Source organism: Jaculus jaculus, chromosome 3, assembly GCF_020740685.1.
Source record: "Jaculus jaculus isolate mJacJac1 chromosome 3, mJacJac1.mat.Y.cur, whole genome shotgun sequence".
Lineage (NCBI taxonomy): Eukaryota > Metazoa > Chordata > Mammalia > Rodentia > Dipodidae > Jaculus > Jaculus jaculus.
Genome location: NC_059104.1, coordinates 82,667,436 through 82,681,531, shown reverse-complemented (window position 1 = coordinate 82,681,531; position 14,096 = coordinate 82,667,436). Strand labels below are relative to the sequence as shown.

At 42.3% G+C, this 14,096-nt stretch overlaps 1 protein-coding gene across 2 annotated transcripts in view; it reads right to left on the bottom strand.

Moving 5' to 3' along the window:
* Positions 1 to 539: 539 nt before the first annotated feature.
* Positions 540 to 14,096, bottom strand: part of Kcnj1 (potassium inwardly rectifying channel subfamily J member 1) — a 30,427-nt gene continuing 16,870 nt past the window's right edge. For both annotated transcript variants that reach the window (XM_045145390.1, XM_045145389.1), the window contains exon 2: positions 540 to 3,082. In XM_045145390.1, coding sequence (XP_045001325.1) covers positions 1,943 to 3,061 — 1,119 coding nt within the window. In that variant the 5' untranslated portion in view covers positions 3,062 to 3,082 and the 3' untranslated portion in view covers positions 540 to 1,942. The remainder of the gene's footprint in view (positions 3,083 to 14,096) is intronic.

Here is a 14,096-nt window from a genome sequence, read left to right as displayed (position 1 = left end):
ACCAGTGTATTAAGAGGTAGTGTTATAAAGTCTCATGACCATTGTCCAGCAGAGAATTCCAGCTCCCTCCAGCTTACTATACTTGATTTCTGTGAGCTTTGTCAGCAAGTTATGTTGCAATGCCATAGCACTTACAGATGCAGAGCAACCTCCAGTGTGGTCTAGTTGCACCCACCTCAGTGGCCACTGACAAGGTGTACACCCCTGCACCCATCAAAGTCCCTAGTGGTCTGGACCTGGACTGGAGTACACAGATCAATAAGATTCAACCCTGGTCCTGCAAAAGCAAAGCCATCTCTACAGACAAGAACTAGCAACTGCCACTCTCTCTGCCAACATTCAAGCTGGAGAGATTTGATAGAGCTAGACCAAAAGAGGTCTCGCTCATCTTCTCCCAGAAAGTCAGGAGAACAAACATGCTGTTTGGTCCTGCCCACCCGCCCCACTCCTTCCAGGAGGAAGTCTGTTGTGGCAAGACCACTTTCCACATTCACCCAGTCACAGCTAATACTCAATAAATTACACTTTTGGAAAGTATATACAATTACAGAAATTTATTAATCAACCATACCAAAATGCATTTTTTCTAGTTGTGTTTTAGAGGTAGGGTCTCACTTTGGTTCAGGCTGACCTGGAATTAACTATGTAGTCCCAAGGTGGCCTTGAACTCACAGCAATCCTCCCACGTCTGCCTCCCGAGTGCTGGGATTAAAGGCATGCGCCACCACGCCCGGCTACAAAAAAGCATTTTGATTCCTTAACAGGTTTGCATTCTGTTTTATTTTTGCATTCTTTTTTTTTTTTAAGGATACATTCAAAATAATGCAGGTGAGGAAATGAATAAGACATTCACATTGAAACCTTCCTTCAAGGTCAATCCTTCCACTAAGTTTATCTCTTTTAGGAAGACATGATACTGGATCTCAGAGAGAGGAAAACAGCAATGTCTTGTCTTAGGCCATGGCCCAACCTTTCCCTTTCCCACAGCTCCTTCATAAGTAGCATTGGAGTTCAAGCAGAGAAACAAAACAACATTTTAGCATTAGACTCATATTCCTTCTGGGCTCATAGTCCTCATGTCCATACTGGAAGGTCAGAAAATAAATACTCTTTTAACAGACTTTTAGCCCCATAAGCCATCATTTGCAAATAGAAAGAATTATGACTACCACTTTTAAGTCTATCCTTCTGCCCTGCAGGGAGATATTCACAGAAATTTTAGGGAAATAGACTTAGCTTCTGTTTAATGTACCACATATGATCAGTTGTGCCAAAGTCCACAGGGACCTCAGCATCTGGATAGGGCATAAAGACAATTTGGATCTCCCTGTTTCTCTCCACCTCAGGTTTTGAGAGGTATAGAGTCTCTGGACTGCACCTTCCCTCACCACCAAAACACAAGTGACACACTTGTGTCAGATGAAGGCTCCAGCACCAGATCTCTGGAGGGTCGAGCCACAAATCATTCAGTGTGACAGTCTCTTCTTGTTGTCATTAATTGGTTAGTTTGTCTTCCCCAACTCTGGAGATAATTTTTCCATTGATCTAAGTCTATTTTAAAATGAAAGTTGAAGGTTTCTCATCATTAGAAAACATAGCTTTCTGCTCCTATCTAAAGCTGCTAACTTCTTTAAGGAGCACTTAAAAATATTTCCTATATCCTGTCCCTAAGATTTTTGATTACTTTATTCCCATCGACATTGTGTGAGCTCAGTGATCACGGTGAAGATTCCAAGTGAGCTCCTGTGGCCTCCATTTGCCAGTCTCATATAAAAGCATCATGTTCTAGTAGAATAGCTTTTAGAGTAATGTGACTGATTGGATTATAGCCATGGGGCAGGGATGACTGTTCTAGTAGACCTGATTTTTCACCCTGGTTTATCCCAAACTGGCTTTGGCTATTATGTACTTGGAAGACTTTGTGCACAGTGAAAACCCACTGCTACATTTTGGTGTCATCTGTCTCATCAACTTCTGATAAGGTAAAATTAGGGTTGTCATAGCCTCTCTTCATTCTAACTCTGGCATCCTTCTCATTATAAAGGCACATGGCACAGTGAGGGGTCTCCACTTCCACTGTCTTGCTAAAGTTATGAAAATCCACTCGGTATTTCCCTTCCTTGGTCTTTGATACTATGGGAACAAAACGGTATCCCCAAAGTACCTCCTCTGGGACATAGGATGTGCGCACTTGGCAGGTGGCACTGGTAGATTCCACTGTGCCATCCAAAAACACCACTAATTCAAAGTCCTGCTGAGGGAGTGTTTCTGCCGCCATGTGGAAGAAGGGGCTGTTGTGGTCAATGATGTGGTAGATGGTCAGTGGGGAGATGAAGAACAGATTCTCATTTCCAGCATCAACTACAAAGTTGATATTGGTCTGGTCCAAAATAATGGTCTCTCCTTCGGGGGTGATTGTAGTCTTGAGAAGCTTGCCATAGATGTGACTGCCAATCAGGAGGCTCTTCCTCAGATTAGCCACTCGGATTAGGAGGCAGAGCTTCCCACCGCGCTTGCTAATCACTGCATTCTTGCTGAATGTAATGGTTTTGGCACGTTTTTTGGGTCTGGAGATCTTGGCTAATATGGCGCCACACATGAAGGAGTTGATGATGACTCCAAGAATAGACTGAAAGATTAGCAAGAAAATGGCAGTAGCACATTGCTCTGTCACACACCTGAATCCATATCCTATGGTTACTTGAGTTTCCAGAGAAAATAGAAAAGCTGAGGTCATGCCATTAATGTTCTCCACACACGGGGTGTGATTTTCTGCTGGATAGAACTCTGGGAGGTCTTTGTGAACATAGGCTACCACATACCACAGGAGACCAAAGAGGAACCAACTCCCCAAGAAGGCTGTGATGAAAATGGTCATTTTGTATCTCCATTTGAGGTCAAGTATAGTTGTCCAGATGTCCACAAAGAATATAAACCTTGACTGTGTGTCCACATTGCCAAATTCTATGTTGCACCTTCCATCTTTGGAGACTAGCCTTGATCGTTGCCGAGAACGTCCAAGAAAATGAGTGACAAACCATTTACGAAGATGTTTGAACATCCTTTCTGTCAACACCCTGATCTGAAAACACATCAGAGGAAAAGAGGAAAAAATATGATTATGCATATAGCAGTAGTGAGCCAGATGACTCACATATGAGCTACCACTTTTGTAAAGATTGTTCAAAACTATCAGGTTTATTGATGCTCACTTGGATAAGCCAACTAATTTATACTGGATGGCAGAATACACCATGTAGGATTTCTATAGCCAGTGGAAACTTTCCACTGAAAGACCTACAGCCTAAATACCAACTTAATGAGAGAGAAATAGAAGGGGAAAGGTATAAAGAGAGCATATATTCAAGTATCTCCTGATCTCAGTCACGTGACCCATTATAACCTGGGATTTTATTTATTGGATATTATTATTCAAATCACATCACTTTTAAGGAAAACCTTCTGCACTGTTGATATTTTTGTGATATATAAAAAGAAATAACAGACAAAAGGAAGCATTCATCAACTGTTACCTAGCCTTGTACATGCTACTGGTGGCACTCCCATCAGGATTCCTGGTCCAGTTTAATTTCCTCATTTATCAGATAAAAGAACCATGGCTCATAAAATTGAAATGACTTCTCCACAGTCCCATGCCAAGCCTGTGTCAAGATAGAACTAGAACACAAGGCCCCTGCCTCCAGTTCGAAGAAACTAGCCACACTGCATTTCAGTTGTAAAATTTTCTATCCTAAAGCTATACTTCCAAAAAAAAAAAAAAAAAAACCTTTAAGGAAAGCACAGTATTGTTGAAATTCCCTTTTATACAGAGCTCAGAACCCATCAGATGATCTTGGCAACTTCTTCTGTAGTTCTACAAAGCTATAGCTGGTCAAATTTTTCAAAAGAGAAATGGGTGTGGTGGCTCACGCCTTTAGTCCCAGCACTCAGGAGGCAGAGGTAGGAGGATCACTATGAGTTCAAGGCCGCCCTGAGACTACAGAATGAATTCCAGGTTAGCCTGGGCTACAGGGAGACCCTGTCTCAAAAAAAAAAAAAATTCCAAAAGAAACAGAATGAGGACTATCATCAATGATCAATGTTGCAAACTCTACCCCTTGCTCCAAGCTGAAGGTCTGTTGAGCACAGACTTAACCTCCACAAAGGTAGATCATGTTTCATTCACCTAGACCCCAGCTGCTGGTATAGTCTCAGAGCTTCCTGTTTATTTGATCAGCACAAGTGGAATAATTCAGTGGATAAGCTAGGCCCTTCAAAATACCATCTGCACACTGCTTTCTCATTTATGAGGCACATTGTGTGTGTGAGAGAGAGACAGAGGGAAAGAGAGAGGGCTGGAGGGGAGGGGGAGGAGGGAGATTTCCAGCAAAATATAAAGGGACTTTCCCCTAAATAACCAATAATGGTAAAACTCAGGGTTCATAAATACTACACTACCTCTTCCCCTACACCAAAGAAAATCAAGGTGTGCCCACAATGGTTAGCAATGCTTTCATGGTAGTTTTCATTAAATGCAAATATGTTTTTAAAAATAGGTTGCAAAATCTCCCTATAAGAATGTGTTTATTCATATAAACTAGGAAATGAAACCAGCTTAGTGTCGTTATTTTAAATAGCAATGATGTTCCTCAATGTTTTGTTCATGGCTTTAGCTCAGGTAAAATACAAGAGGACAACAGTAAGTAGAAGTGACAAGAAGAAAACCACAGCCACACTGGTGATGGAAATATAAAAGCAAGGACCCCCCCAAATTTTTTTTAAAGTTCCACCAAGAAAGCCACAAATGCCATGACAACTCAGTGAGCCCTGCCCAACCCTCACTGACCTCAAATCCCCAGGATAAGATGAGGGAATGGCTCCAGGTGAGGCTCACAGAGGCTTAATGGTCTCCTTCCCCAACCCATCCTGCCAGGACCATTACACATAGCAGCTTGGCCTACAGCTACTGGGGACTGGTGCTCTTGCTCAGGTGCACGGAAGCTCAAGCTGTGTACAAATCTCCTTATAGACTGGTTCTCACCTTAAAGTATCAATTCTAAAATCAACATTGTTCTGTGGAATCCATGCCCTTGTTCATACATTATAATTCTAGAGATGAGGCCCAAAATCCCAATTTCTGACCTTTTCTTCCAGCCTCTCTGAAATTGGCTAGCATAATGGAGAATTCTGATAAGTGAAGATAAGTTTGGGCTAACATGGCTGCATTAAGAAATGCAAATATAGTCTGCCCGGCTTTTGAAGAGGTGACATAGAAGGAGCCAGCAGCCTGGAGAACCTTTCCCAGTTTTCCGCACTTACCAGCACTCCAAACATACTCTGACCCGAAGCATCCATGGCTGGCAGAGTATGGAAGTGGTGGTGCTGGGAGCTGTCTGGTGTAGGCTGATTTCTTCTAGGTCCAGCCTAGTTTATCTTGGGTTTCAGCCAGTGGACAGATGCTAGTTTGGATTAGCTTGAAAATACTGAATTCAATAGTGGAGTTGTGTGGTTTAAGCCGACACAAGTGGTTCTCAGACCAAGTCCCAAGGTGGGTATATATATTTTTCAAACCTCACATGGCTTGAATACCGTCATGCTAAGACATGACACACCACCAGCTGAGGTCCCAGGCAGCAGACGTGGACTGGATCCAGCATGGCCCCCCTCTCCTTTGCCACGCTCTGTAGCTCACTTGCTACTCTCCTAAGTTGTGCCAAATAACTTTTGGACATAATTAGTTATCCTCAATCTCTCAGCCAATTCTCCAAAACATACTGAGACAATAACCTTTCCAAGGGCTCACAAAAACACAGGTGGATCTAGAAACATAGACAGACAGGGGCATACTTGTATGATAAGAGTAAAATCATACCAGGAAGAAACATGATACCACATTAATCACTCCATACAATAGTCACTGTTATGTAAGAAACTGGGATGTAAAATAAGCCTTTTTGCTTGGGTATATGCTAGAAAAACTGGCCTTTATTGAAGGTATACTTTACATGTACTGGATTAGCCATGTTGTTGATTTGTTTGATGAAAGAGAAAGAAGAAATATGCTTAGAGAGTACAAGGATACAGGGTAAATTCCTCTCTTAACCAAATCCATCATTCACAAGGCAGATCTATTATCACGCAGATCCTACTTTACTTGGACCATAGCATTTAATCTAACCACAGACAGAGCTAATGTATATTCATGAATGACTGGGTGATTAGAGATTATCACTGGTGTCTAGGTTATATAACACATCTAGCTTTTAGTTTCCTTTTTATTGAAATCAGTAAATCTTAATAGCAAGCAAAGGACTGCACATTAGCTAATATTTACCAAGGTACTCTTAGTGGCCTGGCAAAACAAGTAGATTACATGATGACTCCTTGTTCTTTAGTGCTCAGCATTCCTATTCTATAAGTAGGTCATTTTCGGAAAAGAGACTTTTAATATACTTCTCAATCCTTGACAATATTCTTGTTCTGTGGGATTTCAAAGGCAAACAGAACTGTCCTTATTCTCAGGGGCTCACGGTTGAATGGGAGGGTGAGGCAAGTACATTGGCAATTATAACATGTGTGGTTTGGGCAATGCCACAAGGGAAAACCTTTTCTGGACAATCCCCATGAGCTGGGGGCCCAGCCTGGTAGAAAGCATTTCCATGAGCTCCAAACTCATTGTATTTATGGATGTGGTCACTTAGTATTTATCATTACTCCATAGTAATATGTTTATATTACTGTGCAAGCCACTGTGCTACACATCACAGTGGCAATGGCTGACCAGAGACCCCATCCTTGTCACCATAAGCAAACAGAATGAGAATGCTGGCACTGACTGTGATATAAAATGGCAGGAGCCCTCAGGGGAGCATCTATTTGGAGGGTCAGAATAGTGGTCAAAGCCTAAAGATGTGTCATAGTCACACAGTAAGAACTCTATAAACATTTTCTGAGTGGTGAAATTGGGTCAATGTGTGTGTAAAAGATGGGAGTTTACTATCACTCATATTGCTCAGCAGCTGGAAACTCTCTCTCCAGCAAAGATAGTTTAGGAGAGATACTCGTGTGTGCGGTGTGTGGTAGTGACTACCCAGCATTTAACTGTTCATGTGGTCAAGGCTGAGGTGAGAGAAAGGAGACAAGTGAGCTGAAAGAAAATCCAGTCAACACATCCTGGAGTGCTCGGAAGGCTAGGTGTGTATCTTTGTATCTGGGCTGGAAAGGCAGGTGAGAGCCAAGCCGCTCAGCCTTCCGCAGCCACTGACCATCTTTGTTGTAGATCTGCAGGAGGAGCTGGGTCTAGAAAGAACACCTGGCCTTATGGTGCTGAAATCGGGGATCCTTTGGCACTTGTCACACTGTCTCCTTCCTGTCCCTAGCTGCATGGAGGTTACTATGGCAGGGAGGGGAAGATAATGCTTGTATTACATCTGAGTTCAAATTATCTTACTGTAGTCTGCCCGTAAACTAAATCTCTCATAGTTTCTACACAAGATTAGCTAACTTCAGGACATTTTTGAGAGTCAAATTTTTATATTGGAGATAGGAAATATGGACCATGTGGCCAGAAAACAGACATGAGATCATTTTTCTCTAGTCCCTTGGCAACTGTTGTGCAGAAGAAATTCAAGTTTTTGTGAAAATTTGCTACTTTGTTTCAGACTAAGAATCAATTGAGCCAACAAATATTTCCTCAGGCTTCCAGAGCAGAGCATTTAAGGCACTCTGAAGCATGCTGTCTGCTATCTTAATCAATATAGCCTCTAGCACACTTATATAATAAGCTCTTCTTATTGAACATCTGTCTGCTAAGTACCACGTGCTGTGATTGGAACATGCAAGAAACAGTTCATGCTCTCAACTTGTTCCCAGATAAATAATCCACTAATTAACACTCACCAAAGGGCCTCATAAGGCTAGGTGTCAGCATTGGCTTCTTCAATCCACTTTTGCTAAGGAGCTAAACAAAAGCATCTAACCGGTTCTGCAGAGGACTTCCTGTTTTCTACAAAACTCATCACACACTGATCACAACCACCCAGCTGAATTTATTTGCAAACATGCTGAGCCCCAAGGACCATTGAGCATTTAGCTCCCTGGACTTCCCTCTGTATGTGCACAGTCTAGAGAGAGAGACTAGCATGCCTTTTGGTTAGAAATGTCAAAAAAAAAAAAAAAAGTATCAGTGATGTCTTTGGTGTACTCAAGCAGTTTACATAGGGTAGAATTTGGTGAACCTGTGGGAACCAATTCTTCCTGGCCTTACATCCTTGTATGCAAAAGGGCATCTGAGCCCTGGGACTCTGCCAGGCTAGAATAGGGCATACATGGTAAATAAGCCACCCTTGGGAATTAAGTGTGCTCCGCGGCCTCTCTGCCAGGAAGCCAGATTAGTGTGGGTGTGGGTGTTCTGTGCATGAGTGCAACATATAGGCCTTCCCTGGTCCTTCACTTCTTCCAGAAAGGAGCTTGGGAACAAGCTTCAAGGGCCCTTGTGGTCTGATGCTATTGGCATCCTCATAGACACAGTGTACTCTGCAAGTGTCTCTGGGGCCAGCCAATGACAATGGCATTATCTGAATGGCTTGGTGTGTTTTGCATGAGAAAATAGGAGATGTAGGCAAACAATATTCCCAGAACAGGTAATGTTTAGAGGCAGCTTGGTCTAGTGGAAGGAAGGGTTCCAGCTTGGTTTACTTTGGTCCTGAACTTGAACTCCAGCTCTGTTGTTTAGTGGCCAGGTGACTAAGTAAGTCATTTTGCCTTTCTGAAGAATCTCACTTTCCTTACCTATAAAATGGCTCTAATAATATCACTCCCAAAGGCCATAGTATATTTTAAATACGGTGGTATATATAATATACCTAGAGAATAGTAGCAAGTGACAAAAGGTAGAAATTGATACATTGGTTCCCAGTACAGCACTTTAAGCAGGTGCCACTGACTCTAGCCACCATGGGCACAGTTAAAAATAGAAAGGATTCTGAGAGAGAGAGAGAGACAAAGGTTCTGTCCACACTTCATGTCTACAAACTATACCAGCTTAAAGCCCACCTCCCAATGGAAAACAGAAGGCCTGGGTCATGAAAATATATTTTAGTGAAGGATTTATTTATTGTCAAGGCAGAAGCTTTGTCTTAGAGTGGTAAGAATGGGGCTTCTGTTATCAGAGCCATCTTATCCTATGCTGATGTTCTGTGACAATCAATCTTCAATAGAAGAACAAGACCTGGCTGTGGGCATCAGCATAGGATAAGTCTGCTCTGAAAACTGAGGTTCTGGATAAAAGCAAAGCCTCTCTACAATCACGAATGAACACAGACAAAACCACAACCATGATCCAAACTGTGCAGCAGCCACGCATGTCCCCAACCTGGCTGGGGCGAGTGCTTGAGGATTCTTGGCCAAGCTAGCATCAGCCTTGTCCCAGTCTCTCTCTTCTACAGATGAGATTTATTAATGTAATATCTAATTGCATGCCCTCCTTCTTTCCTGAGCAAAGGACGGCTTTATATCTCCCTGTGTCACCTGAAAAAAGTCCAGGGCCTCCTCAGACCCTGCCCAATCTGCAAGCGATACCTCATAGGTCATTGCATATTCTCCTTAGCTGCCAAATGTCTTTGTGGCTCTGATGCAGGTGTTCCACTGGCTGGAGGACTTTCACCCACTGATAGGTCATAATAAACACATATATGAGAGAAGTGTGCCAAAGAGACAATATAAACTCACTTATAAGTCAATTTGTGAGGGATAATTCTATTACTACAGGAAACATTCATACTCATGTGCTTATTTTTGTATAAAGATATGAAAAGTCAAGCAAATTACCAAATGAAAAACAAAAGGCCATTGAAATGACTTGAAATCTTCAAGTTAAGGTTTTAGATTCTGTCTACATTAACTTGTTTAATAGGGTCACTGGGCATCCTGAGACAACCATACTCTAACCCAAAGATCTTTCTTCATGTGGCCAGTGAGAAGTGGTGGAAGCTATGATATGATGCTCCTGATAAACCAGCAAGGGGAGCTGTCAGAACTACCCCCAAGGAAGAGGGCCATGAGGTATCACCAGTCTTTGGCAGCTGTATACATTTGCTATAGAACTAGAAGAAAGTACTTTGTCTAGAGCAGAAAAAAAAGAAAAGAGTTGGATTAAAGACCTCTAATGATCAATCAACAAGAAGGAAGGGAAGAAGAGAGAGAAGGAGAAGAGAGAGAAGGAGAGTGGAAAAGAGAAATGGGGGTGGAGAGAGTTCACACACAAGCGCTTTGGAAGCTGATAGCTTATCCTGTGTGCATTTCCAATAACATTGCCCAGTATTCTTCATAATTATTGTTTCTTACACTCTTTTGGAAATGCCAATATGTCATAGCCCTGCATAGAAAGAAGCTTAGTTCAGTTTTTGACTACTATGGGAGAAAAGTCATCAGTGATATTACCCAGCTGTGGATGCTCTGCTATGATCCCAACCTGCCAAACAAGATGTGCCTGCTGGTGCAACAGTGGTATGTCTGTTTGAGCAGGGGGAAATCAACTGCTTAATCTGATTGGATTTGAGGTCCATTCCACAAGAGAGAATTCATGCTTGGTACAGTAAACCTAGTCAAAACTCTATGGCTAGGGAGATCACAAGGCCCGAGGAGGGGAATTTACTACTGTTGTTTTGCTAACTGGACAAATTATCCAACTGCCTTCTAAATATTTGTTTATACTCATTACCTAGTACTGCTCTCAACCCTCAACCTTGGCCAGAAAAGCTTCTTGTTTTTAAACTTTCTTATTATTTACTTGCAAAGAGAGAGAGAGAGAGAGAGAGAGAATGAGAATGAATGGGAGTCCCAGGGCATCTTGCCACTGCAAATGAATTCCAGACACATGCCACTTTGTGCATCTGGCTTTATGTACGTACTGGGAAATTGAACCCAGGCTATCAGGCTTTACCAGCAAGCTCTTGTAATTTCTAAGCAATCTCTTCAGCCTGCTTTAAATTTTTTATTGACAATTTTCATAATGTATATGATGTATTTTAATCATATTGCCCACTTATTACATTCTTTTGCACCCTATCTCCTTTCTGCTTTCTGCTGAACAACTTTGTTTTCCAGTTAAGTCCTATGTTGGTTATTTTGCTTTGTTTTTCGCGTTCCTTCCCTATCCATGATAGAATATTGATGTCCCACTATTGTACATGTTTTGTGCAGGTAACAACAGTCACTATAAGGTTATGAATGCAACACCCTTTCACCTCTAAAAGACAGTGTTCCTCAGCACCCCTCCCCATCTATGGATCTTACATTCTTCCCCCTCCCTCTTCTCAATGTTCTCTGAGCCTTGGAGGTTGGGATGAGGAAGTATCATTTAGGGCTGAGCCCTCCCCAATCACTGATTCTTAGTACTTTGACACAAGAAACTCACAAGAAATAGTAGGTGCTCCTGGGACCCACTTCCTCCAGAGATTTTCTAATAATTCTTCTCTTTTAATCCAAGAGCACAATGCTTTACCAACGGAAAGCTTTGCTTTAACTGACTCAAAGTTGACAATGGAAGCAGAGTAAAAGTGGAGACATGTGGCCCAAAGCCTCTGGAGAGAAAGATTCAGAAAAGGAGTGCATAGAGAAGAAGCAGCAAAAGCTCCCAGAAGCTTCCCTGCCCTGAGCGGACACTTTGCTACATGAAATGTACACAGCGCCCCCTTGAGCATGATGAAAACAGTGTCCTTCTAAAGTATACACGCTGAAGCAGACAGCTTGCATTGTTTCTCAAGCACAGATGCAAAATCTCTTGCCTGTATCATTGCATTGATATCTCATGTGACATGCAGACAGAATCCTGAGGGAGGGAATTAGTAGGGAAGGACACTGGGAATAGGAAGGGGGCAGGAATTAACAAAGATAAATTGAAACTGCGGGAATGAATGATACTTAAATCTCAATTGCCAAATAAAGGAATAAGTAAACAAAAGCGATCTCATAATAATTCTAAGAGCCTGGAAACTGAGGCACATAGAAGCTAAGAAATTTTTCCAAGGCTCAAAAGCAGAAAGACAAAAGTTGGAAGACTAGAGGAATCTAGACTTGTCTGACTGAGAAGTCTTTGCTTTTAAGCCCTGTGGCAGGCACACTCAAAGTAGTGTCAACAGTAGTGAGGGCAGGAAGGCAAACAAGTACTCAGCACCTCTCGCTGTGTGCCAGGAGTGATGGCTTGGCACACATTTCCCTGCTTGGTGAGAGAGATCACACAGACAGTGAGAGCTAGCCAGAGACCAACCCTCTGTCAGACTTTGAGCTTAGAGTCAGGGATCAGCAAAGAGGGGACAAGTTTCCAGGGATAAGGAAGGGCCTGTTCAAAGGCACCAAGAAGAGGAGAGAAGGGTATGAGCATGGGAGTCTCAATCATCTACAGCACCTAACCTGAATCTACCCAAGATACCTTACATACCCAGCAAGCATCTCGTGGACTAGACACTAGGATGGATGGGAAGGGAGGAGAGGGCATCGAAGGGGTGGGAAATACAAATCTAGACCCAAACAGCAATGGTACGATAAAATTCTACTTCCTAAAAGGCAGACCAAATGGCTGAACCTTCACCAGGCCTGTACATGGAACACCTGAACCACAAGACACTGGAGAGGGTATGATGACAATGGCATTTAATGGCAGCACTTGTTCTCCATGGAATCTAGAAAGGACAGGTGACTGGAGCACAGAAGCTTTGCTTGAAAGACTCCCCCATAACCAAATGTTTGCCCAGCTCTTTGGTATCTTGGAGTGCCCAATAACAAATCAAGCCACTTGCCCTTGTGTGAAGAAGCAAGTCAACTCTCAGAACTTCACAAATGCATGAACCTTATGTGGCCAATCAGAGCTGCCTTTGGGTTTGGAAGTGGCCATGCTGCTTTTGTCAATATGCAAGACTGGGGCAAAGGCCTTGCAGGGAAGATACCTATAAATCACAACAAATACACAGTTAATCTCTGGTGAGAGGACAGGCCCCCACAATATTGGGTACCATTTATAACAGATGGATCAAGACAGACAGGACCCTCTGCATAGGAAGGGCTTGAAAGGTCAGCTCTGCCTCTGGTGATCTTGATTTTGACTAAAGTTGTCAGACCACCATCTTGGTCTCAGTCCAGAGCTTCCAGAGGTCCCCTATCCTAACTGGCAAATTCCAATTTCTAATGATTTTAGAATTGAAAATTAAATTAACACAGTGATCCCAAAGGCTTTTCTTTCCTGGTGGTCTCTTTATTCTCATTACTATTTTTTAAAAAGCACTATTATACTGAAAATATCATTATACATGTCTGGATACATAATCTTATGTTGAAGTCAGTAAATGTTCTCAGAAGGAAATCTGTGAGCAGAAACTGCATATGTCTTATTATATACACATCAGGATATTAAATATTTAACAGAATCTTATAGTGGATTGTTTTATAAAGTGAAGAGTAATTTTTGCAAATCAAATACCATCCTCCCACTTGTTTATCTTGTAACAGTATGTGTGCTTGGGTGGAGGCTGTTGTTCTGGAAACTGGACACATCTATAATGACACTATTCTTAAATTTCACATGTCAAGCCACCCACCTCAAATGGCACTGCAATTTCATGAAAGAATTTAAATGTTTATGAAAACTTGTATTTATTATGTGTGTAGAGACCCTGTTATTAGTTTGACCCTTTTAGTTCTCTGTGGTTTGGGTTGGTATTACATCAACTCAGTCTTTCCAGCCCAGAAACAAATGAATTCCATGTGGACAGGAGCCCTGAACACACTGTCTGCAACAAGAAAATATGCTTTGCTTTAAAGAAAACATATAGAATTCCCAGCCTTGCCAATTCATAAGATGGGAGCAGTGAGCAATGCCAGGAGTGGAGGCTCTTGGAAATGAGTATCCATGTCAGTGTGGCCACGGGCCATGACTGCCTTAGCCAGCTTGATGCACAGGCAGAGTCAGAGCCCCTCCCTAACGGTTCCCAGACTTGGAGGGAAGCTTTGGATGCCTTCTAGCACCACACTCTAGCTGATATCTCATATGTCCCATTGTGGCCTTATGACAGAATGTGACAGTGGATTTAGGGTTTGAATTT